General features: G+C 44.3%; 1 protein-coding gene across 1 annotated transcript in view; it reads right to left on the minus strand.

Annotated features, from left to right (window-relative positions):
* The window catches only part of NECAB2 (N-terminal EF-hand calcium binding protein 2), a 263,854-nt gene that overhangs the window by 112,697 nt on the left and 124,401 nt on the right, over positions 1-26,756 (minus strand). The window contains exons 4-5 of the mRNA XM_060253951.1: positions 10,236-10,261; positions 1,542-1,639 (exon numbers count right to left, since the gene is read on the minus strand). Coding sequence (XP_060109934.1) covers positions 1,542-1,639; positions 10,236-10,261 — 124 coding nt within the window. The remainder of the gene's footprint in view (positions 1-1,541; positions 1,640-10,235; positions 10,262-26,756) is intronic.

A 26,756-nucleotide genomic window follows, 5' to 3' on the forward strand; every position in this document is an offset into this window, starting at 1 on the left:
ACCATTTAAATCCAAGAATTCACTAAATCAGAAAGTAATTACTGTCCCGCACTTTTGTTTACCTTCCATACTTTAGTAACTAATTATGGAAGATCATTTATAAGCTTCCCCCACAGAAAATAATTGCCACATGTCTCCTTATGAGAAACAAATGATTAGTGTTCTTTTAAAAGGCTCCGAGTATAAACACCAATTAAAAATGCTTATACAACCACTTCAAAAAAATCAATCAAGCAGGTAGGAAAGATTTTAATAAAAGGAATCCAAAAAAGGCCATTGTTAGAACTAAGCACCTGTGCTTGCTTGAAAAGTTTTTTTTTTAAAGAAATGTTTTCAAGGATTTTGATTGTAATGGGTAGATTTAGTCTATTTTGCAACACACAGGCAAGCGGCTGAACAGAGAGACAGCTGTACCCAAGGATAGCCAAATGTTTTCCTTTAAAGCAAAGAGATATATTCCTTCTTGAATAGGAGAATCTGCATGATTCAGAAAACTTTGTTTCCCACTAAAAGAGACAGAGTTGTCAAAGGACCTTAATTCAAGAAAGTCCCTGCCTTCATTATAATCTCTCTCTGTTATACAAGGAATCCATGCTTTCCAATTAGTCCCAGAGACAGATTTGGATAATGGCTTGTTTTTATATTTTCAAAGTCTCCGTTGCTTCTGATTACCATAGAAGCATACTGAGAATCTGAGATCTTTTCTTATTTTAAGGCTGAAATTACCTGCAGGCTGGGCCACTTCCAATAACATCTTTTCCCTGCTCCCCATCATTTTTTTCCTCACAAGCGTCCAATCTTATGAGGACCTCTGAGCACCTCTAAAACCCAGATACACTTAGGGATTTCCCTTCTGCTTTCCAGGCACAGACAGTAGAAAGGAAGAAGAAGGGAAGTGGGTTATTCCAGGGGTGACCCCCCCCAAATCTCTAAATCTGACCCCCCCCTCGGTATTTTTCCATTTCACAGGATTCCTTTCCTGCTAATCAGGGATCATTTACTAAATGTGATGATACATAATGCTATGTAGCCAGTCAGATTTCAACAATGGTGATATCACCAAGAGCAAATAAAGCACATTCCAAAAGAAAGCAACCCTTCCTCTACTGGCCAGATGGGGGATTTCAGCAGCAAATCAGGGCTGATATGTTTAAAAGGTTTTTTTGCACCAATTCCCACTTCCCAGATCACAAAAAAAGACCTCCCTTTTTCGGTGCAAAGTCATCTGTGAAACAGCTGCTGCATTTTGACAGCCCTACGATTGTTTCTCCTGCAACTTCAGAGGGACATCCACATTTCTGTCTATATTATTCAAAGGATTTTCATTTTGCTTCAATGTAAAAGACTATTTATAAATCAAAATACACCTAAGAAGCACGAACTCTAAATTTAGTCATTGAAGAGATAGCTAACCACACTAGGGAAACATGTACAGCTTTAATGTTTCGTGTTCACTGACCTGGAGACTGTTTTGGATGGAAAGGTGGCGTAGGAATATTTTAATTTAATGCATACAATAAATAAAAATACAGATAACTCACCCTCTTGGTGTAATCCATGGCCTTAAGAATGGAGAGGTTGAGGGTTTCCAGTGAAGCCAGAACATCTTCATAATCTCCCATGTGGTCAGTAAAATAATCTGGACAATTGCAGGATTCCAGCGGAAGGGGAGAATAAAGAAAAGAATGGCAATGATTTATCTGCTTCAAGTATGCTAGATGAGAATATCTAAAATAGTTGTATAATTTGACCTCTTAAAACAACCAATTATTCAACCAGGGGAAAAATTCCAGTCTATTAAAAACTCTGATTTCCACTTTTTACTGGGCGAACAGATTCTTGACATTTTGAAAGAAAGTTCTTCATAAATCAGTGTACTTCTTTTCAGACCACTGAGAGAACTGAGATCATTTTTTTCAGTATAGACCAAGATTTGGACGGAAGAGATCTGCTTTGTGATCAGGTCAAGATGTCACACATTTGAATCAATTGGTTTTTGAATGCCTGCTCTGGAAATTCATTCATATCTATATATACACTTTAACCCACCTCCTCTAGTGTTCAAAGTGGGTGATATCAACAAAATCATGAATCAACCAATCTAAAGTGTTCCCCACTTTCTCCCCTACTTTTCTTCCTAGCTGCTTTCATATTTATCTGTTTATCTTCATGGAAAGCAGGTAGCCACAGGATTAAAGAGGAACATCCATCTGACATCATGGTAAATCCAAGCACAACTTGTAGCATTTCCCATCACTTTCTCTTTCAATCTCAACTCAAGGGGTGGGGGAAAACCTTGTTTTTCTCTTTAATGAGGAACCTTTGAAATGGCTGTATCCACATGGACGCTCTCTCTGTTGGCAGAGTTTGCTATAGCTGGGTTTTATGTCTAGACTATATTTTAACTGTTACAATTTTAATTCATTTTTAATTGTTGGTGTATGATTCTCTGATGGAACCTGCCCTGAATAAGGGGTGGAGCTATGCTTGCTGCCCTGTGCCATTCCCCCCTCCGCACACACACACTGCATTCCTTTCAAGAGCTATTCTTCTCTTTCCTACAGTCACGCTGTAGCATTACAGGGTGGTTCAGGGTAGTTATGAGGTGGTTCAGATCAGGGTTTTGGGGTCAGGGAGTGGTCATGGCATGGTCACCCACTATACCGCCTACTATCTGGTACTTTTTTGTTGTTTGTTTTGTTTTTTACCTGGAATTGTCAGGATTGAAACTGGGATCTTATGTATGCAAAGCAGATGTTCTGTCACCGTCATCGTCACAGCACCCCCACCCCATGATTTTCCTGATTTGCATTGTCATCTTCACCAATCCATGCTGGCAAGCATCAAAAAATGTGCAAGGGCAGAGTCCTGAAGATCTGCATCACACCAACACTGCACCATTACTATTAGCACAAACCTGTAAGTAACGTCACATGTTGCTCTAGGATTCATCCAAAACTCTATGGTAAAATCACAAAAGTTTCTGGTGAATCCTTCAGCATTCTCCCAATGCAGTGACCTCACTTCCAGGTTTACACCAGCTGGCACTATAGTGCTGGCGCTATACTAATTCCTCCTCCCACCAATTTGCTCCTGCTGCTCTACATCTGTAACAGATCATGATGGTGGGTCTTGAGGTAAAGAGTTAGCATACCATGAAGAAAGCCCTGTCCATCTTCTCCTGCATTAAGTTTTGAGTAAGAGTCTATCATTGCCTCAGACTTCCATCACCACAGGTCTAAACCATGCATTATGATTTGTAATGTATAAGGCTTGGGTTCCCTCAGCCGGACTTTGACACATGTTTTACAACTAGAGTCCTGATTTGGATTCAGACAATAATGTGGGGGCAGAATGGGATTCGGCGTTTCCCACTGTGCCATTTTCCTGATCCAAAATTGCCTCTGGAGTGCTATTTGTCCCACTGAGTAGGCTTCCCAATTCCCAGGTGCCAGCAGGGGATCCCCCAGTTTTACAGGCTTCCCCCCACCCCCAGCCAGCTGGCCGGTGGGGGAAGCCCCACCCCCACAGCCACCATGCAGCTCTAGAACTTGGGCAGGTTTAGAAACCTGCAAACAGGTCCATTTCAAAATGTGTGTGTGTCTGTTTGCCTTTAAAGTTGAGCAGGAAGTACTTCATGGGAAGGGTCAGCAACACAGTCCCTAGTTGCTATCATTTCAGAGCAACTAAGAGTTGTGTGTGTGTGTGAGAGAGAGAGAGAGAGAGAGAGCAGCGTAGCCCCTGTTCTTTTCAGATGTCATTGTGTGTATGTGAGAGAGACAGAGGGTTGCCAATCCCCAGGTTTGGAGGCCCTCCTCCCCACTTTAGGGTCATCAGAAAGTGGCGGGGGTGGGGAATGTCTTCTGGAAAATTATTCTCTATGGAGAATGATTCCCATAGGGAATAATGGGGAATTGATCTGCAGGTATTGGGGGCTCTGGGGGGGCTGTTTTTTGAGGTAGATGCACCAAAGCTTTAGTATAGCATCTAGTACCTCTCCCCAAAATATCCCCCAAGTTTCAAAACGATTGGACCAGGGGATCCAATTCTATGAGTCCCAAAAAGAAGGTGCCCCTATCCTTCATTATTTCTTATGGAAAGAAGGCATTTAAAAAGGTGTGCTGTCCCTTTAAATGTGATGGCCAGAACTCTCTTGGAGTTCAATTATGCTTGTCACACCCTTGTTCCTGGCTCCGCCCCCAAAGTCTTCTGGCTCCACCCCAAAGTCTCCTGGCTCCACCCCCAAAGTCCCCAAATATTTCTTGAATTGGACTTGGCAACCCTACCACTTAGAGGGCTGTGCATGTAGCCCATCAAATTCACTAGTTCCCCCACTCCTAATGTCTGACTGTTGGAATCAAAATCAGATCTGAGGAATCCCAGTTCAAAATTCTAAATTGCTTGGGCCTTGTTCTGCTGGTTACATAGATAAGGCTTCCAATAGGAATAACTTCTAGTACTCGGTTACAATTCCAACAGTACAAACCTAAACTAGGATTGTCAGATCCCAGGTCCCAGCAAGGGTCCCCCCACTTTGGGGGGATTCAATCTGTTACAAGCCACCCTGGGTGACATCATCGCCTCACATCATCGTCTGTGAAACATCCTGCCCACTCCTGGAATGCCCCTCAAATCCCCCCCCACCATGATGGCGAGGGGAGCTGGCAATGGCAACCTTAACCTAAATAGAATCACACCTTTCAAAATCCATTGACTTCATCAGACACAGAAGGCTGCAACTTTGTTTAGGTATTCACCACAAATCTCTTTTTCTTTTCTAGGGCTGCCAACACCAGGTTGGGAAAATCCTGGAGTTTGGGGGTGGGGTGGAGCCTGAGGAGAGCAGGATTTGAGGAGAGGGACCTCTGCACAGGGCTTTTTTGGTAGAAAAAGACCAGCAACAACTCATTTGCATATTAGGCCGCACCCTCTGAACCAAGCCAGCCAGAACAGTATTTCTGTGTGTTCCTGCTCAAAAAAAAAGCCCTGCCTCTGTGGAATATGATGCCACAGTGTCCACCTTCCAAAGCAGCCATTTTCATCAGGGAAACTGATCTTGGAAATGATACGTTGCAATTCTAGGAGATCTCCAGGCCCCACCTGGAGGCTGACAATCATTTCTGTCATTCAGGGAATCAGCACCTTAGAATCTGTCCCCCCCCCCCCTTAAGATATCCAAGCCATTATTAAAAAGTGAGCTCTCATTCAGTTAAGTGATTCATCAAAATCTGAGCCGCTTTGAATTGTGGATCTTTACAATAAAACAACTTTCAACCAGAACCTTTAAACTTCATATGTGAGATGCAAGAGGGTCACACAGTTGGATGGTTTGGGAATATCTGGAGAAGATTTCATCTCAAAAATAGGTGCCACCACGATTTCTTTTTAAAAGCAGCCATTCATATTAAATTGACATTTCTTAACAGGATTCTGCCATAAATAATGAGAGAAGATGGACCATTAATTAGCCTTCCTTCATTTAATTAAAATGCCATCTATCTTTCTGGACAGTGTGCCGGGTGAAGAGAATGATAGCAACCAGTGGAAAAGGGGTGATCTACAGCAGTTTTGCCACTGATATAAAACCTCTTCAACCTAATTTTCAGCTGCTGCAGATATTTTGCCACCATACAAAATGGAGTTTAAAAATATATAAAAATGACTTTATAGAGTTGACTTTTAAAAGCAAAGCTGGATCAAAGGAAATCCTTTTTTCTCTCTCAAAAGGATGAAGCAAAACCCATCACAGAGTTCATAAATAGCAAGAATAAAAAACAGATTGCAATTTTGACAAGGGCTAGTGCTGAAAATCCATCTGTTTGAAATGGGATTAAATCGTAATTTTGATACCCCCCCCCAAAGAAAAATCAGGCCTTTTGCTAGCAATAAAGAATATGTTATCTTTTAGGCTGGCTGGAGATTTGCTGCCCCAGTAAATAAGCATTTAGGATGGGCCTTGCAGATGGTTGCACTGATAGCTCATCTCAAAATAGATGAATGCTTGCTGGCCAATACAGGGCCGGTTCAAGCAGCCGCACACATGTCCATTTGGGTTGACATCTAAGGGTTTCAAAAGCCCTATCTGTAATGGCTCCTTCAAACCTTCTCATGATGGATGTGCATGAACCAGTTTATGGAGGGCCACTGTATTAGCACTCACAGGGTGTTTTCGCACTCACCTTCAGCCGGCGCCGCGACCCTCTTGACGACGGAGGATCTGTGCTGATTTCCCACACGAAGCGCTGGAGCAACCAGAAGAGCCGCCAATTTCCGGCGCGAAGCCCGCTCAAACGTAAATCGCCAAGAAGCAGGAAAACGCTTGAGCGGGCTTCGCGCCGGAAATTGGCGGCTCTTCTGGTTGCTCCAGCGCTTCGTGTGGGAAATCAGCACAGATCCTCCGTCGTCAAGAGGGTCGCGGCGCCGGCTGAAGGTGAGTGCGAAAACACCCACAGAGAAAACACCTGTTGGTTTACACTGATAAATTCAAGCATTCTAGATGCGTCTCTGGCTTCATCAGCTCAAATAATGAGAGTTAGACTACATCAGACATGCTTCATAACAATGGACTGTACCCAAGCTAGAATCACCAGCACTGGGTTGGGAAATTCCTGGAGATTTTGGGGGTGGAGCCCATGGAGAGACATCAGCAGGGTACATAGAGACCAATTTACAAAACAGTCATTTTCTCCAGTGGAACTGACCTCTGTTGTCTGGACACCAGTTGTAATTCAAGGAGCTCTCCAGCTACCACCTGGAGGCTGGAAACCCAAACTCAATTCTTGGTGGTGGAAAGCAGCATCAAGTCACAGCCAATATATGGCAATTCCATAGGGGTATCAAAGCAAGAGTGGTTTGGCATCTCCTGCCTCTGCATAACTTCTGTGGTGGTCTTCTATCTGAGTACTAATCAGGGCCAACCCTGTTAACTTTTGAGATCTGATAACATCAGGCAAGCTTGGACTATCCAAGTCAGGGCACCCAATTCCGGACAGACTTCATTTGCAATGCCAAGGTTTCCATATTTATTTGTTTGTTTGTTTGTTTATGTCAACCACTTTCCCCAATACTACACATGGGTCACCATTATTCTTGAGACTATATTTATAGTAGGGGGGAATGGGTTTTTCTGCACTGAGTTTTTAGCTATTGCCCAGCTTCTTAATTGCATCAGTTTCCCCCCTCCCTTACAGACATCAGTGTTTGCCAGACCTTGCTGCTCTCCTGGTTTTTCCAATATGGTGTACAAAGAAGGGGGGGGGGGGGAATCAGTGCAGTGAATAAGCTGAGCTATGGCAAAAATTCAGTGTCAAAAAGCTCTTGGTGCTGCCTGCTTAGCAGTGAATGGCTGTTGCAACCTAGCACTCAGCATCCAGGAAGACAGGTCAGCCACCTATTATTGTACTGATGTATCTGTGCCCCTTCCATGAGTATCAATAACTGTGACCTTTGTAATGTAGTTTTGATCATTTATTGGTTGCAATTGTAAAAGTCTTGGTTACTGCCTTAAGGCTGCCAGGTCTCCCGGTTTTGCAGGAGACCTCCTTTTGGTAGCTCTCTTGCCCTGCCTGCAGGAGGAAATGGGAGAACTGACAGAGAAAATGATGCACTGACATAATGTTCAATGCGAAGTGGAAGTAATGTCATTGCATCAGGCAATACTCTAGCATTTGCTCCAAACACAATGGTTAACAGGGTTGCTAGGTCCTCCATGACCACTGGCAGGGGATGGGGAGTAAAGTTGCCAGATCCATGTTGGGAAACTCCTGAAAATTTGGGAGTGAAGCCAAGAAAGGACAGGGACTTCAGTGGGCTACATTGCCATACAGTCCATCCTCCAAAGCATCCATTTTCTCCAAGGCAACTGACCTCTGGAAATGAGCTGTAATTCTGGGGGATCCCCAGGTCCCCCCTGGAGGATGCCATCTCTAATGATTATCTCCTTATAATGGTTAAACTATGCATGTAGAATGGCACAGCATTACCCGATGTGATGACATCACTTCTGGGATGCTCTGGAAGTGACATCAGTGCATCATTTGTGAGCCCCCACTCCACCCTCGTAAGTCTTCTGCCAGTAGCCTGGCAACTACAGTTTGCCTCCTTCTATTGATGCAGTACAGCCATTTTTCTTCCACAAAGATTTTCAGGATATTTCCCACAAAGGGCTCTGGATTCCTACATTTTAGTCATTCTCTTTATTAATACTGAGGTTGGCTGGAACAATTTGCTAGTGAACTTTAGAAGAGTTAATTTTTAATCAGCCATGACTCCTGCTTGGAGAACATGGTGACCTGAAGTGACTTAGAGGCACAGTTTTTGTATTCAGTGACCAGTTTTCTACTCCTTCAGATGTCTTGCCTTTCCATGAGGCACGTTGAGAATATATTCTGAACTGCTGTGAGTGTGTGGATCAGTATCTCAAGCTGATTCAAGTCACCATCAATCTACTGAACAATTATAGCTATGGAGCAAGACGTACTGGAGACTGCCATGTGAAACTAGCACCAAATTGTTCTTAATACCTTCCTAAACATGCTAAGTGTTGTTAGACTGAGTTATCAGCTTCCTTGTGAACAAAACCTCAGCTCAGACCTTAGTCACTTTAATGGAAATCTGGTTCGAATGATCTGCAGGGATGTGTAAAATGTATCCTATCTACCTGGTAACTTAGCTAGAATATGGGTGAGGTGTATGGAGCACATGTTCTTGCAGAATTTACAATGCAGTAACACAGGGGTGTCAAACATCAGGCCCCCGGAGGGCTCCTATCAGGCCCCCAAGTAACTGGCTGTCATCTACCGCCTTCTCCCTCTCTCTTGCTTCCTTCTGCACCATAGAATGCTTTGCAAGGCTTGCTTAATCACACAGGAGCTACAGAGCAAAACCTCTATTTTCTTCCACTGGCTGAGGCTCCTTCCTTAGGGAGGGAGAGCCTGCTTTGTCAGATTCTCTCAGTCACACAGCACAGCAACTGAGCCAAGCCTCTCCTCCTTCTCTTGGCTGAGGTTCCTTCCCCGGATCCCATGGGAGAATTACAAAGAAAGCACCTTTACGGTCAATGAGTGCTAATGTTTTTTCAAAAATATTTAATTGTGTTTGTCTATGTCCTTTATAAATGGGACCTTGTTGTATTTCTGCTACCTAATCTTAAATAGGTACACACATGGCCTGGCCCAACAAGGTCTCATTTATGTCAGATCTGGCCCTCATAACAAATGAGTTTGACACTCCTGCCACACATACTGCAGTAACACATACACATACATTTCAACAGTGCTGGATTGGCAGGGGCAAATCTTATATCTTGAAAATCTTGTTGGATTCTGTGGGGCTACTGGGCTTGCATCTGGCTGTTCTACAGACCAGCGCAGTTCTGTCTGAAACAAGCATCATGTAGACTCTGATCCAGACAGCCCCATGGCGCAGAGTGGTAAAGCTGCAGTACTGCAGTATGAACTCTCTGCTCAGGACCTCAGTTCGATCCCAGCGGAAGCTGGTTTCAGGTAGCTGGCTCAGGTTGATTCAGCCTTCCATCCTTCTGAGGTCGGTAAAATGAGTACCCAGCTTGCTGGGGGGAAAGCGTAGATGACTGTAAAAAGTCTGCCGTGAAAACGTTGTGAAAGCAACGTCACCCCAGAGTTGGAAACGACTGATGCTTGCACAGGGGACTACCTTTACCTTTTTAGACTCTGACCCACAGCACCATTCGCCTTCCACAGAGGAAATCAAGCTCTAAACTAAGGTTGCCATCTTCCAGGTGAGGCCTGAATGTCTCCTGGAATTACAACTGGTCTCCAGACTACAGAGATCAGTTACCTCGGAGGGTGGACTCTATGGCATTGCGCCCCACTGAGGTCCTTCCTAATCTGCAAGAATTTTTCAATTTGATGTTAAAAACCTTAATCTAAACTAACAAAAAAATTGCCTAAACCAAGACCTTCAGCAGCTGAGGTTAGCCACCATTCCCCTTTCTCCTTTCCCTACTAAGAACTTCTGCAGGTCAAAAAAACACCTCAGCCTCTGAGCTCCATTTGGGGTTGTTTTAAAGGTTATGGCTTAAGTATTACTGCCCTGGGGAAAGAGCTCTCAAGCTGTTTCCTTCTTGTCTACTTACCATGAATCTCCTGATGAGAACAAAAACAACAAAACTGCCCTGATAACAGCTGTATAAAGTCTCCAAAAAAGAAATAACACAGCTGACTACTGAATTTATTGAACAGCTGAAAGATACTCACCACATAGCTCTTTAGTATCCACGTTGCTTTAAAAAGAGAAAAAGAAAGACAAGGGAAAAATTAGAATACAGAAAGTGGAAAGGAGGGAAGTGTGAATCTGAGTGCAGAAAACAAGAGAGAAGTTTAGAAAGCAGAAATTACTGCCTGTGCAAAGGGGTTTTTGATGCTGTTCTAATTCAAACCAGCCTTTCCAAAGCTGCACAGCAGGATAGTTTCAAGTCAAGTGTGCTCAAATCTGTTGCAATTAAACATACTGAATTCCACGATGTAAGTAATAAGCAGAGAGAGAGAGAGTTATATAGCAAAACCTCAAGCACAAATGCTTAACATTTTCGGGTATTCAAGTGTAACATGGTGATCCTCAAGGGGGTGCATACAGTGGCACAAAAATTATACAAAAGAGCACACCTGTACAATGTCTTGTTTGGGCAGAATTCTATATATTTTTGCTGCTTCATTTTCCCCCCTGGTTTTGCCCAACATGACAGGGAAAGGGACACTGGGCCTGCAACTACAAAAACTTCTTTTTCATCCACCTTCTGAAACATCAGTGGACATTGGCTGCATACTTTCAAGCTTACTTTTGTAGCCCTGAGGGCTATGAATTTGCTGCTTTTTGGAAATTAAACCTAAGAGGAAGTACTGACTGAAAGAGGTGCCTGATGGAGGAAAGTATGTGACTCTCATGTGCTCCATCTAGGCCATTGGCTCCAGGCACTTCTCCAATTGAAAAATTGACTCCAGATGGGAGTGGGGAGGCTTTATGCCAAGCAATATACCTCACCAGTTGCCCAAACTGGTGAGCTGCTTCAGTGGGGAGGGTGGGATATAAATCCAATAAACCTTAATCCAAACATTAGGCCTCTCATTTGCCCACCCAAGGTGACCCCAGCTCCAATTTTGTATCCCCAAAGGAACTGAGGAGCAGGAGGAAAAATGGCATCCACCCAGTGATGGCATAGGAATTTCCCCTAGTCTCTGTGGTAAAGACCACAGAGACTAGAGGAGGCAGCTTACAGCATCACCTTGAAGTGACATCACATCCTCCCCAAACTCCACCCTGCCCAGGGATTGCCTCCCCCAAAAGTTTCTCAGCATTTCTCAAAATAATGTTGGAATAATTTCAAGAATATTTTTTGTAAATTACTTGAACTTTACAAAATTACTGTTACATTAACTTTAAAATCATAGTTCACTAAAAAAAAATTTGGGCCGCAAGCATATTTGTTCATAGATTTATGCCCCTTGGTGATTCACTTTCTAAGTTATCACTGAAAAACTGCACTTTTGTGTACACATAGGTATGTGCCAGCACCCCCTCATATCAGATTGTGGGAAAAGTTCAAATAATCAAGCGGGAAAATCTGTTAATTTGGCAGACAATCCCCACAAAACAGTCTTTCCTTGAGCAGTGAGCAGTGCTGGGAGAAACTGGGCGCTTTCCAAGGCAACCTGTTTTTACTGCCACTGAAGACTTATCAAGATTTCACCACTTGCCCATAATTACTTGTCCAGGACAAAATGGCAGAACCACACAAATATTCTCATGACTACTTGGATTGTCTGTTCTCAAGAGTAGCTAGGTTTGCCAAGTCCACAAGTCAACCTGTGTGTACAATTTGTGAAATCTTGGACACAGAGTTCTCAAAATCCTGTTTACAGAGCTTGCATGCCATCTGTGGCATGGTGAAGTGATGACATATAATAGAGCATGGAATCCACTTGAGACAGCATCTTGGTATCTTACAACTGCAGCTGTGTTGCTGTGAGACAAGCAATGTGGCCTTCTGTCTCTCTAATGGGCTGTGGTAGCTTCTGATTGGAAGCGACTCTATTAATCTGAAATATCAATACCCTGCCTTTCTTTCATGAAGTCTCCATGGCAGTTTACAATCCAAGGCTGTAAAATGTCAGATTAAAAAAAAATCCACATAAACTGAAACAGCCTAAAATATATGCAAGATGGCGACACAGAACCAGCCAGAAAAAATAGGCAGGCAACAAATCACAATGTTGTTCGCCAAAAGCTCAGAGAATAAAATGGTTTTAAAGGCTCCTGCAGGGCTTTTTTTTTTTTTTCTAGAAAAAGAGGTGCTGGAACTCTCAAGAGGGAACTCTCAAGAGTGCCCCTCATGAATGTTAAAACATTTTTTTGAAAATTTTGTTTCCACAAAGAGGTTCCAGAACTCCATTCTGATGCCTCCTTCCAGAAAAAAAGCTCTGGGGCCCTGAAAGATAGGAAAACAGGGATGCTCAGTCACCCCTTTGCTTGGATCGCATATTTGAACAGCACCTTCAGACACTCAAGAGGAATAATGCTGGGTTTTTTTCCCCTTAAACATTCAAAACTAACAAAGAACTTCACCGGCTAGTTCTGCCTTGGATCCACTGCAGCCCCTTATCAGCCAATTGAGCAGTCAGCCTATTCCCACTCGCCTTTGGATTTCCTTGTCATATTTTTAAAAAACATCATTTCCATCCCGATAAGGGCCTCGAAGGCAGTGTGTGACTGACAGGTTCTCCTGCTAGAGTGGCCAGTCCATATGTCTGCTATAGACAAAAAACTGCACAGTTTCCATCATTGTTCCAACTGATATTTAGGGCTCAATCTGGTCTTCTTAGAAGTAAGCCCCCTGTTATTCAACGGGGTTTACTCTCAGGAAAGGATTCTTAGGATGACAACCTCAGTCATCTGTTCAGAGCCTGCTGTTGCATCCAGAATGAGGGGGGGGTGGGATTCAGAGTTCATTTTCACCAGCATATTTTCTTCTTGGGAACAAGGCCATTGAAATGCTAAACAGGCCTACGGGAGGGAAACTTCCCAAATGCAATCTAGCGTACTTTAGAAGAGAACTGTTCAAAGCACTCCAGGAGCAAGTAATTGCTTAATCAGATAACAAAAATTTGAAGGAGGGAGACAAGGCAAGCAGAAATTGGAATGATCGTTTCTGAAGAGCAGAAGTCACGCCAAGGGGAGGCAGAAATTACAGGCTCTCTTGCCTGTCACCAGATCATTGCTGAGCCAAACTGTGTACCACGTTTAATTAATTGGATTTTTGCTTTTTTTTTTTTTTAAATGTGCTAACCCTTCCTAAAGGCATGCATGCAGAGATAGTCCTGGTAATATTTCCTTATGGTATAAGATGGGACAAAGTGAGCAGCTCTCTGGGCTAGTTTTGTGATGTCTGACCAGATGTCTATGCAGGCATCAGGGAACGACACAGTTATGATGGGCTACCCATTTAAAGGGAAAAATTATCCAAACATACTTTTCTGCCCAATGGGAAATCAAAGCAGCTTACTTGTTCATTTCCCCTTCCTTCTGTTTTTATCCTTGCAACAACCCTGTGAGGTAAGTTAGGCTGAGAGAGAGGCAGAGAGACAGAGAGAGACTTGCCAAAGGTTATCTGCTAGCTTCCGTGGCAGAGTGGGGATTTGAGCCTGGGTCTTCCAATTTTAGCCCAACATTCTAGGCACCACACAGACTCTCTAGAAAGTCCCACCACATTTCATAATGAACAACATTAGTGTGCAGAATATTATCCTGTTTTACTTTCTGGATGAACAAATTATCAGAAGTGGATACAGATGTTTCCTTGAAACTGCTATGATAGCAAAAATATTGGTCTTTCTTCCACTATGGCCAATGCCATTATTTTTCCTTTATGTTGTTGAAGGAGGAAGAGGAAGAAGAGAAGACTGGATTGATATCCCACCCTTCACCCAGAGTGGCTTATAATCTCCTTCTCTTCCTCTTCTTCTTCTTAGAAGACTGATAGACAAGAATTTTCATTTCCTGCCCCGATACTTCCCAGATCCAACTCAAAATCTGATGACAGAAAATCACATCACTTGCCAAGCTCCACAAAACTTAAGAGTGACTAGTGCCTAAGGTTGTCAGTACTGAGTTAGAAAATCCCTAGAGATTTGGTGGTGAAGTTTGGAGAGGGAAGGGTTTAGGGATAGGGTGGTCAAGTCCCTTCACCGCTGCAGTGGGGGACTCCTCTCTCACGCGCAAAGCATGCGGGGCACAATGATGTCACACAGAAGTGATGTCATCGCTCAGGGCATGTCGCCCTGAGGACGCTCTAGGATTCACAGTAAAACTCTATGGTACCATAGTTTTTACTATGAATCTTAGAGCATCCCCAGTGTGACGTGCCCTGCGCAATAACATCATTTCCAGGTGTCATCATTGTTGCATGACGACAGGGCTATTTAGGGGCGGGGATCCCTCCAGTGGCCTGCTGCATGCTGGTGGGTTGGGGGCCCCCAAACTGGAGGATTCCTCACCTTCAGTGGGAGCTTGGCAGCCCTATTTGGGGAGGGGAGGAAGATCAACAGGGTATAATGCCATAGAGTCCACCCCACCCTCCAAAGCTGCCAGGGGAACCGATATATTTTGTATCTGATGTAATTCTATGCATTCTCTAAGCCCCACTGAGAGGTTGGCAACCCTAACAGTCTCACTGGAATTTATGTTCTCCCCCTTCCCCTTGGCAGCCTTGATCTCTTGAAATATTTCTTTTGTGTTAGGTATATTGTTTGCTCAGTGGAAGCGGGCAATCTCCCACTGGCACCATGCCCTACATAATTTTAAAAGCAGGAGGAAAAGGCATCTATGATGATACTCTAGGAATTTCCCTCAATCTCTATAGTAGGGTTGCCAAGTCCAACCCCAGAAATATCTGGGGACTTTGGGGGTGGAGCTAGGGGGAGGGGGGGGAAACGGCGCTGGGGAGCATGGCGAGCCGCTCCGTCTCGGAGTGGGCGAGGCCGCTGCCGCCTCTTCTCCGCTCGCCGTGGCTGCTCCTCCGAGATGAGCTCAGCCTGAGCCCATCTCAGAGGAGCAGCCACGGCAAGCAGAGAAGAGGCGGCAGCGACGTGGCGGCCTCGCCCGCTCCGCCTCTGGGGTGGAATCGGAGGGGGGGGTGGAGGCGGGCCGGGGGTGTGGCGAGCCACGAGTCCGGGTCCTAGAAGGGCCCGAATTCGCGGCTCGCCATGCTCCTGGCTTGCCTCGCCCTCCCCTGCGCTGCTGCCGCCTCTTGGCTGCTCCTCCGAGATGGGCTCAGCCTGGGCCCATCTCGGAGGAGCAGCTGCAGTGGGTGGGGAGGGGGCGGCAGCGGCGCGGCGGCCTCGCCCGCTCTGGAATGGGGTGGCTCGCCATGCTCCCCGGCGCCGTTCCCCCCCTCCCCCCGCTTCCGTTTTTTTGGGGGGAGCGGGGGAAGAGGGTGGAAATCCTGGGGTCCCCTGCCAGGACGGGAGGGTTGGGAAGCCTACCCTATAGTGAACACCATATGGAAGATGACGTACAGCATCATCCAAAAGTGATGTCACATTCCCCCTAACTCCATCCTCCCCAGGTACATTACCGCAAATTTGTCATTGTCACAGGGCTGGCATCCCTATCTTGAGTTTTTTTTCTCTTTCACTTCTGTAATCGAAAGCATACTTTGCTGAGGAGCAGCAAGAGCTGCTTGAATCAGTATGCACAGGATCTTGCTACTCAGAGTAGACCCCATCCTAAGTGCATGCTATTTTGTTCTGGAAATCCCTATTTGCAATTTAAGCTTCTTGCTTCTGCCAATGATTATACAGTTTTAAACCATTGTCTGTTCCCTTTTGCTGAATTGTCACCATAAAATGAATGCACTTTTCAGCATTATTTGAGCGTTGATAAATCAGTGTTATATATTATCCACATAAGTACTCTGAACTTTTAAATATGTATAAATCACAATATAATGACTGTCCAGTACGCATATAGAATGAAGACAAATCTCCAAAACCAACAGAGAAAAGCAAAAACCTGAAACTGCTGACAAAAAGAAATGAAACAGAGAATATATGGTCTCCTTTGTCAGGGAGAACAAGCTCTTCCACATGAACCAGAGTTTTTTAAAAAGCCTCAGAGCAAAATCTCAAGTGATGTGATCCTATCTAAAAATGCCTTAACCTAAAGGAAAGTGTGGAGACTTCCAAAAGAAAATATTAACTTTTAAGTCTATATTGGGCCAATATTCAACATTTGTAGCTAATTTAATCAGGATTTTTATTAGGATACCTAATTAAAGCATTTGAAATTGTAACAAGGCTTTTTTGTAGAAAAAGTCTAGCAGGAACACATTTGCATATTAGGCTACACCCCTTGATGGCACCATTGTTCCACACAGAGCTTTTTTGTTGGAAAAGCCCAGCAGGAACTCATTTGCATATTAGGACACACCCCTAGCACCAAGCCAGCCAGAACTGCATTCCTGTGTGTTCCTGCTCAAAAAAAGCCCTGACAACAGTAAATAGGATTAGAAGACCAGTGCCAGCCCCTGGAGCAGGTGCCGGTGTCTGCCCATCTCCTCCTTCCTCAGATGGAATCTCAAGGGTAGGAGGAGCACTGACCAGGAGCTGGCTGGCCAGCTGGCCAAGTCTTGTTGTGGTCACCATCTCCTGACCATTCCAGCCTAGCATGAGCTTTCCACCTGCCTGCCCTCTTTTTTATGAACATGTGGGATTAACTAGCCAACAGGTGTGGGGCCAAGAAGGATTTTTTTGGTTTCACTCAAATTGGCTGTGAGGGGGCCTTTTTTCACCTGCTTCACATAGTCTGAGGGGATGGGGCAGAAATAGGCCTGGTAAAATTAGGCTCTTACTGGGAAGGAGGGAAAATCATGGGTTGAGGGAGTTCTTGAGCTGGAAAGCACCCCGAGATATCACCCAGTGGGTACCTAGAGAGTACCTAGAGGCTTGGCAGTCATGGGCAGGAATGTGCCCCCTCATCCCCTCTACGCACTGGCATGGGGGCCATGATGCATAGGATCCGGAAGAGATGGGTTTGCCCTGTTAGGAAGGTTGCTTTACAAGCTCAATACTACCTGTGCTTTAAAATGCAATGAAATGGTGCAGATCAGTTTATGTGTTAAAAAAAAAATCCTAGTTTAACCTGTAACTTGTGTGGTGTTTCATTTGAGGGGCGGGGCAGACAAGGCACTGTTAGCATTTCATAACAAAAAAAGCCCTGTTATGGACAGGTTGTCACATGATTCCTCCTGAGTTCTATTGCCTTTCCATAATGAAGCATTTTGTCTTACTTCAGAGACACTGGTAAAACTCAAGGTTTCTTCTACAGGGTCTCTCAGATCTTTGCTTGTGAAATAGAGAGCGTTTTCGCACTGACCTTACTCGGGAGCGACGTCCCTCTTCACCACGCAGCGTCTGCATGGATTTCGCACTAATTGCTCTGCAGAACCCGGAAGAGCTGCAAAGTCCCGCGGCTTTTGCGTCACAAATGTAAACTGGTTTTTGGTCAGTGCGAAAACGCCCTCAGTGTGTAGTCAAATTTCTGTTCTCAAATATAAACTCCATATGGCCCAAACTGATATTCACCAGCAAATATTGACAATTTCCATCTGGGAAGTAGCCAGTGTTGTGTGTACAATTTTGCTTTTTTTTTTTTTGTCTGCCATTTTAAGGAAACATTGTTCCATGTTTGCTACTGCCTCAATGGAATGCTCTTGAGATATGGGTGAATGAAATCCCCACTGGCACCCTCGATATCCTCCACCTCCTTCTCAGTTCTGTTATCATGAGATAGACCTGTTCATATGAACAAAACATTCCAGGGTGTTAAGGGACATTATCCATAATAACAGAGTCTCAATGCAAGTGGCTGAAGTTTGGAACAACAGTTTATGGAACTTCAAGTCAATAACAAAGGGACAGATTCTATGACTCCCTTCCATTAAATCTTCCTCCAACAGAGAAAGAGTTGTTTCAAGAAAGACTCGATCAGAGGAAGCTTTTCTCTGTCGGAGAAAGTCTTTTTTTCCATTGGAGAAAGTCTTTCTTCCCTGAAGGAAGTCTTAGCAGAATAGAATAATGGGATCCGACTTAATGGAAGGGAGTCACAGACTGATTTCCCACTAGTCTTATGCTACTCTCACTCTCCTCTTCTCCGTGGGGCTTCCATCAGATTTCACACTATCTGCCCTGGGGTTGCAACTCTCTCTGCCTCTTTCACAAAGCGAACAAAATCTTCTAAAAACCAGTTTCTGTTTGCCGCGCGAGAAAGGTGAAGCTAGTTGCAGCCTTGGGGCAGATAACGTGAAATCCGATGGAAGCCCTGTGGAGAAGAGGAGCTTGAGAGCGGCATAAGACTAGTGGCATATTCACCTTTGAATCCAGAACAGCACTGGAAGAACTGTACCATTCAAATAAAGTTCTTCGGTTGCCCAGTCCAGTCTCCTAAAAGCTGTGCTTATCAAGCTGGCACAGCTTCAGGTATTATTGCACACATCTTGACAACTATCGTGACTGCTAACCAAGGCACTGAGCCCTTGGCATAGGTATTTCACTGATTGAGTTGTCAACACACTGCAGCAAGAAATACTGCCCAGAAACTGAACTAGGAAATTAATTTTTTTAAAAACCCTAAAATTTTACACATTTAAAACACATCAGAGATGCTCCTTTCAAGCATCTCATGCAAATTACAGACCCAATGGGCTGTTCAAAATGCCAATCAGCACCTGATATGCTGAAGCTAAGAACCTCTGTGTGTGCGTGTGTGTGTGTGTGTGTGTGTGTGAGAGAGAGAGAGAGAGAGAGAGAGAGAGAGAGAGTAAGTGGAAAAGATTTGCTGTGGCAAGGATAGTTGGCTCTTCCCTCCTTTGGAAAAGGAAACACGTCTACCACTGCTTCTCTCTAGTGCACTGAGTTATATTTAGTACCCATTTTCTTTTGACAGAAAAAGGGTGACAATATTTATCTAGGGCAATGGTAGGTAACCCTCACTGGGAAAAACATGGACTATAAATATTTAAACAAGTGAGCAAGCAAACTATGCTGGGAGTACTGAGCCCAAATGGCAGCGCATGTTTTGAAAATAGTTTTTCCTGCCCACCAAAAGTGGCTTCCATTGGAGTGGGCTGGGAAGGTTTACAGCATGACCTCTTCCTCGACATTCATTCAGTGTGCCACCATTCTGAACCAGCTTCCTCATGTTACTAGGGATGCTTTCTACCTTCTGTGGTTGAGGGAGCAGCTGTCCTTGCTCCCTGTCCCCCACTTTTGCTCAAATGAGCAGTGGGGGAAAAATGGGGAGGGAATGTGGACCTGTGTTTACCATAGAGATCGGGGAAATTCCTAGAGAGTTTCTCAGTTCCTAGAGAGTTTCTAAATGCAGTGACATCACTTCTGGATCTTTATCAAAAAGCATCCTTGCTGTGTCATGCACTGCTCCCCCTTCCCATGCCCATCTTCAGAAACTCCTGCTGTTTCCAGACCTAGGCAACCCTACTTGTTATTGTGGATATTACATAAATCCTGATTGGCTGGATGACTCCGGTAATGGGGAAGGAAGAGAAGGCTACAGCAGGACAGCAGCAGAGAAGGAAGTTATGGCAGGGTTAGAGAAAGGAACACGCAGATCTTGGCCCTCCTGCAGGTTGGAGGTTCCCTGGGTTGTGTCTTGCCAGAGAATCCACTAGCCCCACTTGACTTTGCCTAGCAACAGCCACCCTCTCCACTGCACTTTCCTGTCTCTTTGGGTATCATTGGAAAAATGGATACTTGGTGCTGCCTTATCCTGAGTCAGACCCCTGGTCAGTCTATCAAGGGCAATCCAGCTGGCAGGAGCTCTCCAGGATTTCAGGTGCAGGTTTTTCCCATCACTTTATAGCTGCTTTTTTTAACTGGCGATGTCAGGGACCGAACCTGGGACCTTCTGAATGCAAAACAGATGCTCCACCACTGAGTCAGCATACTGATGATGAACACTGGCAGCTGATGTAACAGGAAAAAGGATACATTAAAGGCTTTTTGGAAAACAATCTGAACATCCCCTTGCTCCATTTTCCTTCAGCATTGCTGTAGGTAATATTTGTGAGTACAGAACATGGCTTGACCCAGATAGCCTAGGCAGAGCCAGCCCTAGACTGTCTGGTACCCTAGCCAAGGATAATTTTGGTACCCTCCTGCACTGATAATGTCACTGAGTTACCTGGGGGGATGCCCAATTCAGTGCCCCCAGAAGGCCGGCGCTCTAGGCAACTGACAGGGCGATCCTGAGCCCAGGCTAGCCCAGTTTTGTCAGATCTTTTTATTTTTTATTTATTTATTTATTTATTTTGAAAGCTAAGTAGGGCTGGCCCTGGTCAGGAATAATAATTACCATATGGCAGTGTGTATAGTATAGCCAGGAGATCCTAAGATTGTCTGGTAGCCAGAAATTCTACTAGTATTATGCATCACTAGGCGGCGAGCTAGACTTGTTTTTAAGGTAAGAGACATTTCAGAGGTGGAGTGCCATTGCCTGGCTCTGCATCATGCTCCTGATATTCCTTGGAGATCACCCATCCAAATACTAGCCAGGGCTGACCCTGCTAAGCTTCCAAGAATGGACAAGATCAGGATAGCCTAGTTGGGCTATCCAGGTCAGGACGCCCTGGTTAGTATTTGGATGGGAGACCACCAAGAAATACCAGGGTTGTGACACAGAGACAGGCAATGGCAAACCATCTCTGAATGCCTTCTGGCTTGAAAACATGGGGTCACCATAAGTCAGCTGTGACTTGATGGCCAAAAAAAGAGAAAAGGATGTGCCTTGTCCTGCTGCCGTCTCCTTCGGTTCTGAATGCAAACCAAGTGCAGCACCCTTGCATCAGTCCACCATTACTGAGACTCACCTCCCCGGTTCACATTTCCAGAAGCCCCTGCAAGACCAGCAGCCCCTCTGGTCAGTAGAAGATAGCCCTGCAGCAACTGAGGTTTGTGCACGATCTGTCCAGAATTCATACTTGGCCGAGTTCTTCCATATAATTTTGCAAGTCAAAGCAACAGCTGTATTGCTGAGAAAGGCCCTGTGACACCTTGGCACAAGATCCAGCTGTGAAGAAACCTGCCAAGTTAGGGATGCCAGGCCAATGCTTCCACACTGAGCAAAATCAAGAGTAAAGCAATTCAGACTGCAAGGGTGGGTATGCATGTTAGAGACCTTCCTTACTCCTTCCTCAAATCTTTCTAAACATAGTAAATCGCATGTCAGAAGAAACCCTTCAACCAAACAGCCTACCTTAGTATGTGCAGAGCATGTTACATGAGAGAACACATGTCATTCTTTGCTGTGTTCAGCACTGATTGGTTAGCACTTATGCTGTGAACAAAAACACAGCCACACCAGTCTTCCAGAGCAGTTTTGAGTTGGCGTTTTTTTAATGGGCAGTATGCTCAAAGCAGCTCACATCAGGAAATCCCAACTCCAGAGCAGAAAAAATTAAAATAGAATGCTGATAAAACCAACATAGACCTGTAAAATAGCAATCCAGCAGACAAGGGAGAATTCAGTGGAGAGAAAGAGTCCCATCAGACCAACTCAGCATCCAATCAACAGTCAGTGAATGAACCCTAAAGCCTGATGGAAAAGAAATAAAATATTTCAGCTGTCTTTCAGAAAATCAAAAAGCAGGATGCCAAACATGTCTTGTGCACAATGCCGGTGCCACCACTGGAACGGCCCTGCCATACGCTGCCATTATCATCTGATGATAATGATAGCTGCATGTTTAAAATGCTTTTGCTTCAATTTTTAAAAATCATTCAGGCAACAACTGAAGGGATAAATGTCCATGGAATGCTTTAAAAAAAAAATTAAAGCATAGGCAGCCTAAAGCGTAGGTGGAAGGACAAAGACAGCATTTGATTTGCAAGCATGTTTCTTTTACATTTCAAAGCTGGGAGGAAGCAAGGCTTCCTGGGATCATATTGCAAAGATTTTTTTTAAGGCTATGGGTTGGGTCCTACCAGCTGTCTTCTCAATCTTGCCCCATCCCCCTCAGCACTGCAGCCCACATCCTGCAAAGCTTTTTTGTGTGCAAGTCACATGAGGTCAGGAGGTCAACAGGAGCTCCTCCTCTTTCTTCAGCCTGCAGAAAAGCTGATAGGATCACAGAGGATCTTCCCCATCTCTTATTTCTCTTGGCCAGTCCTGGAGATCCTAATGAAGTTTGCTTCAAAATGTCTGCACTGCTGCCTATGCTTGCAAACCTGTGAAGTTCACTGGGGAGTAAGTCCGCTTGAATTTCAGCAGCATGTACTTCTGAGTAAACTCCCTTAGGTAAGTATATCTCAGAAATACATCTTGGAGGACTTGAATCATTTCCTTGCCATTTCCCCACCGTAATGCAAAGTGAAGTTCTATCATTTCAGTTTACAGATGCTCAAGGGCTTCTTGAAATAGATTCTGTGTCCTTGGGACCCTCTCAGTGCTCAAATCCTATTATTCAAAACCAAGAATAATTAGACCCTGTTCGTTTGAAAGGCAAAATAAGTCTGAACCAGCTGGCATGCCTAATAGGAAGGAAGCCCAGACTGTGTATACCTGTCGTGTCTTTACATAGATCTTCTTCAAACCTTTCCTTTTGTGTACAACAAACCCTTTAAAGATGTTATAGGTTTGGGTGGCAATTTATACTTTTTGCTGGCCTTTATCACGTTTTCTGGAGAATTCCAACCCAGTTTAGCTCTGCCAAAGACTCCTGAAGGTAAATGGAGTTTCTCTGTTTAGGACAGAGATATTGGTTTTTCGTTCCCAGGTGCATCAGACATTCATTCCTTTGCACACTGATAAAACAGATTTTTAACAATATTGTAACAGCTTCTTCTCTGCCTTCAAGAGACATTTTACAATTCCATGATTTAGGTAGCTTAAGATCAAAATTATACTGTGTTTTTACAGGATTCTAGAATGGGAACTAAGAAAAACCACACAGGACTCCATGTATATTGGGATGGGGGAAGTCTCTAGATATATCACATCCTCATCATATCCTCCATCAATGTTGTGTCACACCTTACCAACTATGGCAAAACTCCCTAGTGAGCCAGGTTAATGTAACAGGCAACATCCTGTGTTCAGGTCCCTGTTCATCCATGAATAACTCTGGCCAGATGCCATGTCTCAACCTAACTTTTATGTGCTTACTTCAGCTTAGACCAATTTCACAGGGCCTGCAAGACCATCCTCTTTAGGCAGGCCTTTCCGGACTGCTGACAGAGGATGGCCGAATGGAGGATTCAACAAAGCGACTCCACAATGATTCTTGCCATCATTTAAATATGTAAATGGATAAACAGCGCCTGGAACATCTCTGCTGCTGTTAAGTTATAGATTATATATGTTGGATTAGTCTTAAGATATGTATTAACTATGTATAATTTTAATGTTGTTTTATAATTTTAATGCTGTTTTAACCATTGTATTCTGTATAATGTCTTATTGAATGTTGTTAGCCGCCCTGAGCCTGCCTAGGTGGGGAGGGTGGGATACAAATAAAATTTAATAATAATAATTTAATAAAAAATAATAATTTATGCCCCCTCTCTTTTTCCCCAGTGGGAACCCAAAGGGCTCACAACAAATACCCCTTCCTCCATTTTATCCTCACAACAACCTTGTGAGGGAAGCTAGCCGGAGAGGATGGGACTGGCCCAAGGTCACTCAGCAAGCTTCCATGGCAGAGTGAGGATTTGAACCTGGGGCTCCCAGATTCTAGCCTGACATTCTGATCAGTACACCATGCTGACTCTGTTTCACAAGATGAAGGGGGAAAGGATGCTGAGATCTTTCCAGCGAACCTGCCTTCTCTACCAGCTATGATCCCTTGAGAGCTGACATGGATCAGCTCAGCTTGCCGCCACTGTTTGGTACCCAAACACCATGCTTTGTGGCTGCACTGTAGCTGTGGTGGTGACATTTCATTCCCTTCTGCCTTGCAAGCTGCTTTTGCACCTGCACAGTAGGCAAAAACAATATTTTCCCCAGAATCATGGATAGTTGTGTCCAATATTCCCTCTAAATTGTGGAGTCTTGAGAGCAAGAATTTTACTTATAAGCTACAGGCATTAAAGTTGTGAGCTACCGCATAAATTAGCTTGCTCTGGGATGATTTTTCTAAGCTAAGACAAAAATGTGTGAGCCAGAAGCTAAAAAAACCTGTCAGCTAGCTCACACTAACTCAGCTTATATTACACTGGTTGTGTAATATAGTTACATTGGGTAGAAAAACAGGACTCCCTTGGTTCGCTCAGCAGCAGCCCTAGGGTGCACGGTGCCCCAGGCAGTCTCTCTGGCCAATGCCCCCCCCCCCCCCCCGCCACAATTGCCGCCTGCCCCCTCCCTTCCATTCTGCCATGCTCTCCCCCCACCCCCCCCCCCCGAAGCTCGCCACGACAAGGCTGGGCCCTACCAGCTTCGAGGCAGCCAGCAGGGCTGCATTTTTTTGAAGAGAAAGCTTTAAAAGAACCGCTAGTAGTAGCAGCCCTAACAGTCCAGATCAGCCTGCTTTTGCCAGAATTTGGCTGCTAAACTGGGTCAGTACTTGAATGGGAGATCACCAAGGAAGACCCAGGCTGCTAAGCAGAGGAAGGCAGTGGGAACCATTCATTATATGGCAAATAGCTGGTTAATTCTTGAGGAGCCGCAAGATAATTTGTCATTGTAGTTGTTTTGCTTCAAGAGATTAACGTTGTACCCCACTGGATTTTACCTCTAAGGGATGCTGAGGACTAGCCCCTGGGGTTGTTTCACTTGGGAACTTCCCAAGGATAACAGTGATCTGGAGATGACAGATGCCATCTCAGTTCTGAAATGGAAAATGTTGGAAGATTCTCTGGGAGGACTGAGGAAGATTCTCTGGGAAGACTGAGGAAGATCCTCTGAGAGGATTGAGGACGATTCTCTGGGAAGTCTGAGAAAGTCAATGCTTTGAGCTCCTTGGAATATAAACGCAATGCCTAAACCCAATTGGATCTGTCAGACGACAGCATAACAAATTGCCTGACCCAATTCTTATGTTCTAAATACTGCTGAAGAGACTCCCTTTGGTTCCTATTTGGTCCACAATGCTGAAATCTGTCTAGCTTCACCCCCCTCCCTGATTCAAGCTGATGAGTTCCAGAGGCAGCTGATGTGTTCAGGTAAATGCTTTGTTAGCCTGCATGAGTGAGAGCATTTCCCCTTCTGCTCGATTTGCTCTTCAGAAATGATTTCCCTCATCTCCTCACTGCAAGTTTCTTGGTGAATGAAATCCAGTGGGCTTTGTTTTTTTTTTTAAAGGATGTTTGGAATGGAAAAAGCAGTTGACGCTTTCCTGGCTTCAGGCACAGATGAGATGCAACTGTTCAGCTCTTGACCAGGAAATGCACAAAATCAGGCCCCCTTCCCAGTCCAGGGAAAGGAAGAAAGCCACCAGCAAGTCAGGGGAGGGAATGTCAGTATTTAAAGATTTCATTTTAGATCTACCCTGTTATCCTCCCCAGTGGTCAGACTCAATAGCTCATCAGCTTTAATAAGGAGATTAGTTAGATTCATGGAGAATAGGTAAATCAGTGGTTACTAGCCAGAGTGACTGAGGGGACACTCCATGTTCAGAGGAATTAAACCTCCAAATCCTAGAGCCAGAGGAAACATCAGGCAAGGTCTTGGTCTCTATGCCCTTTTGTTGGACCTCCAGAGGAACTGGCTGGTAACTGTGTGAGAGAGGATGCTGGGTTAGATGGATCATTGGTCTGATCCAGCAGGGCCCTTCTTGTGTTCAGACCAATGGCCCCTTGGTCCAAATATAATCAGCTTTGGTGGGCAATAGGGATTATTTTGAATTTCTCATTCCTTTGTCCAAACCTGTTGCAAAATGAATTCATAATTCTTTATTTCTGCACCATTTTCCATTTCCTTGTACCAAGTTTTTAAATTGCACATTTGCATTTTTCACTTTTTGTGCATCTATAAGTCAGCAGGGTACATTTTGTGAACATGTATAAATGACATGCTATGTAAGTGTAAAAATCATATACTTACAGATCAATTCATATAATTTGTACTGAAATTCGAAATATTCACTCATCCCTAACAGGTCTTTCCTGTTCCTATTACTAGAAACCATTATAAGTTGGAGGTGCAAGGGAGTGAACCTGTGCTTAAAAAAACCATAAACAAAACCCTTCCCCAATCATGGCACATGGATGTATAAGTTCCAGTGTGTAGTAGTCTGGGAATCAAGAACAGAACCAAAGTAGAAAGTTGCACATTTCCCCCCCTGAAATTTGGTACATTTTCAAATTGTAACATTTGTGATGTAGAAATCTGACAGCAATGGTTAAGATTTTCCTGGTTTGACCACATGAACAAAAGGAGTTAATATTAAATTTGCCAAATTCCATTGCAAAGTATCCATCAAATTCTGCCAGATGTTGACAGCGACTGCTTGCCAGCTGGCAGACACTATCAAACACTGCAAACCTCTGAGCATCAAGTGTAGATATAGGATGCAAACAGCCACATGCTAAAGGCAAGTTCTCTGTGGCTCTAACAAAGAGAGCAGACAAGAATTCACCGTGTGAAGGGAAAGGATGCTTACGGGATCCTCTTTTCCAATGAACAAAATGATTTTTGCAAGCAACTAGCATGCTGATTTAATGTGCTAGATTCCCAACTTTGCTGTTCTCTGAGCCAAACTGCTGCTGGTCCAAATT

The sequence above is a fragment of the Heteronotia binoei genome, chromosome 14, assembly GCF_032191835.1.
Source record: "Heteronotia binoei isolate CCM8104 ecotype False Entrance Well chromosome 14, APGP_CSIRO_Hbin_v1, whole genome shotgun sequence".
Taxonomy (NCBI): domain Eukaryota; kingdom Metazoa; phylum Chordata; class Lepidosauria; order Squamata; family Gekkonidae; genus Heteronotia; species Heteronotia binoei.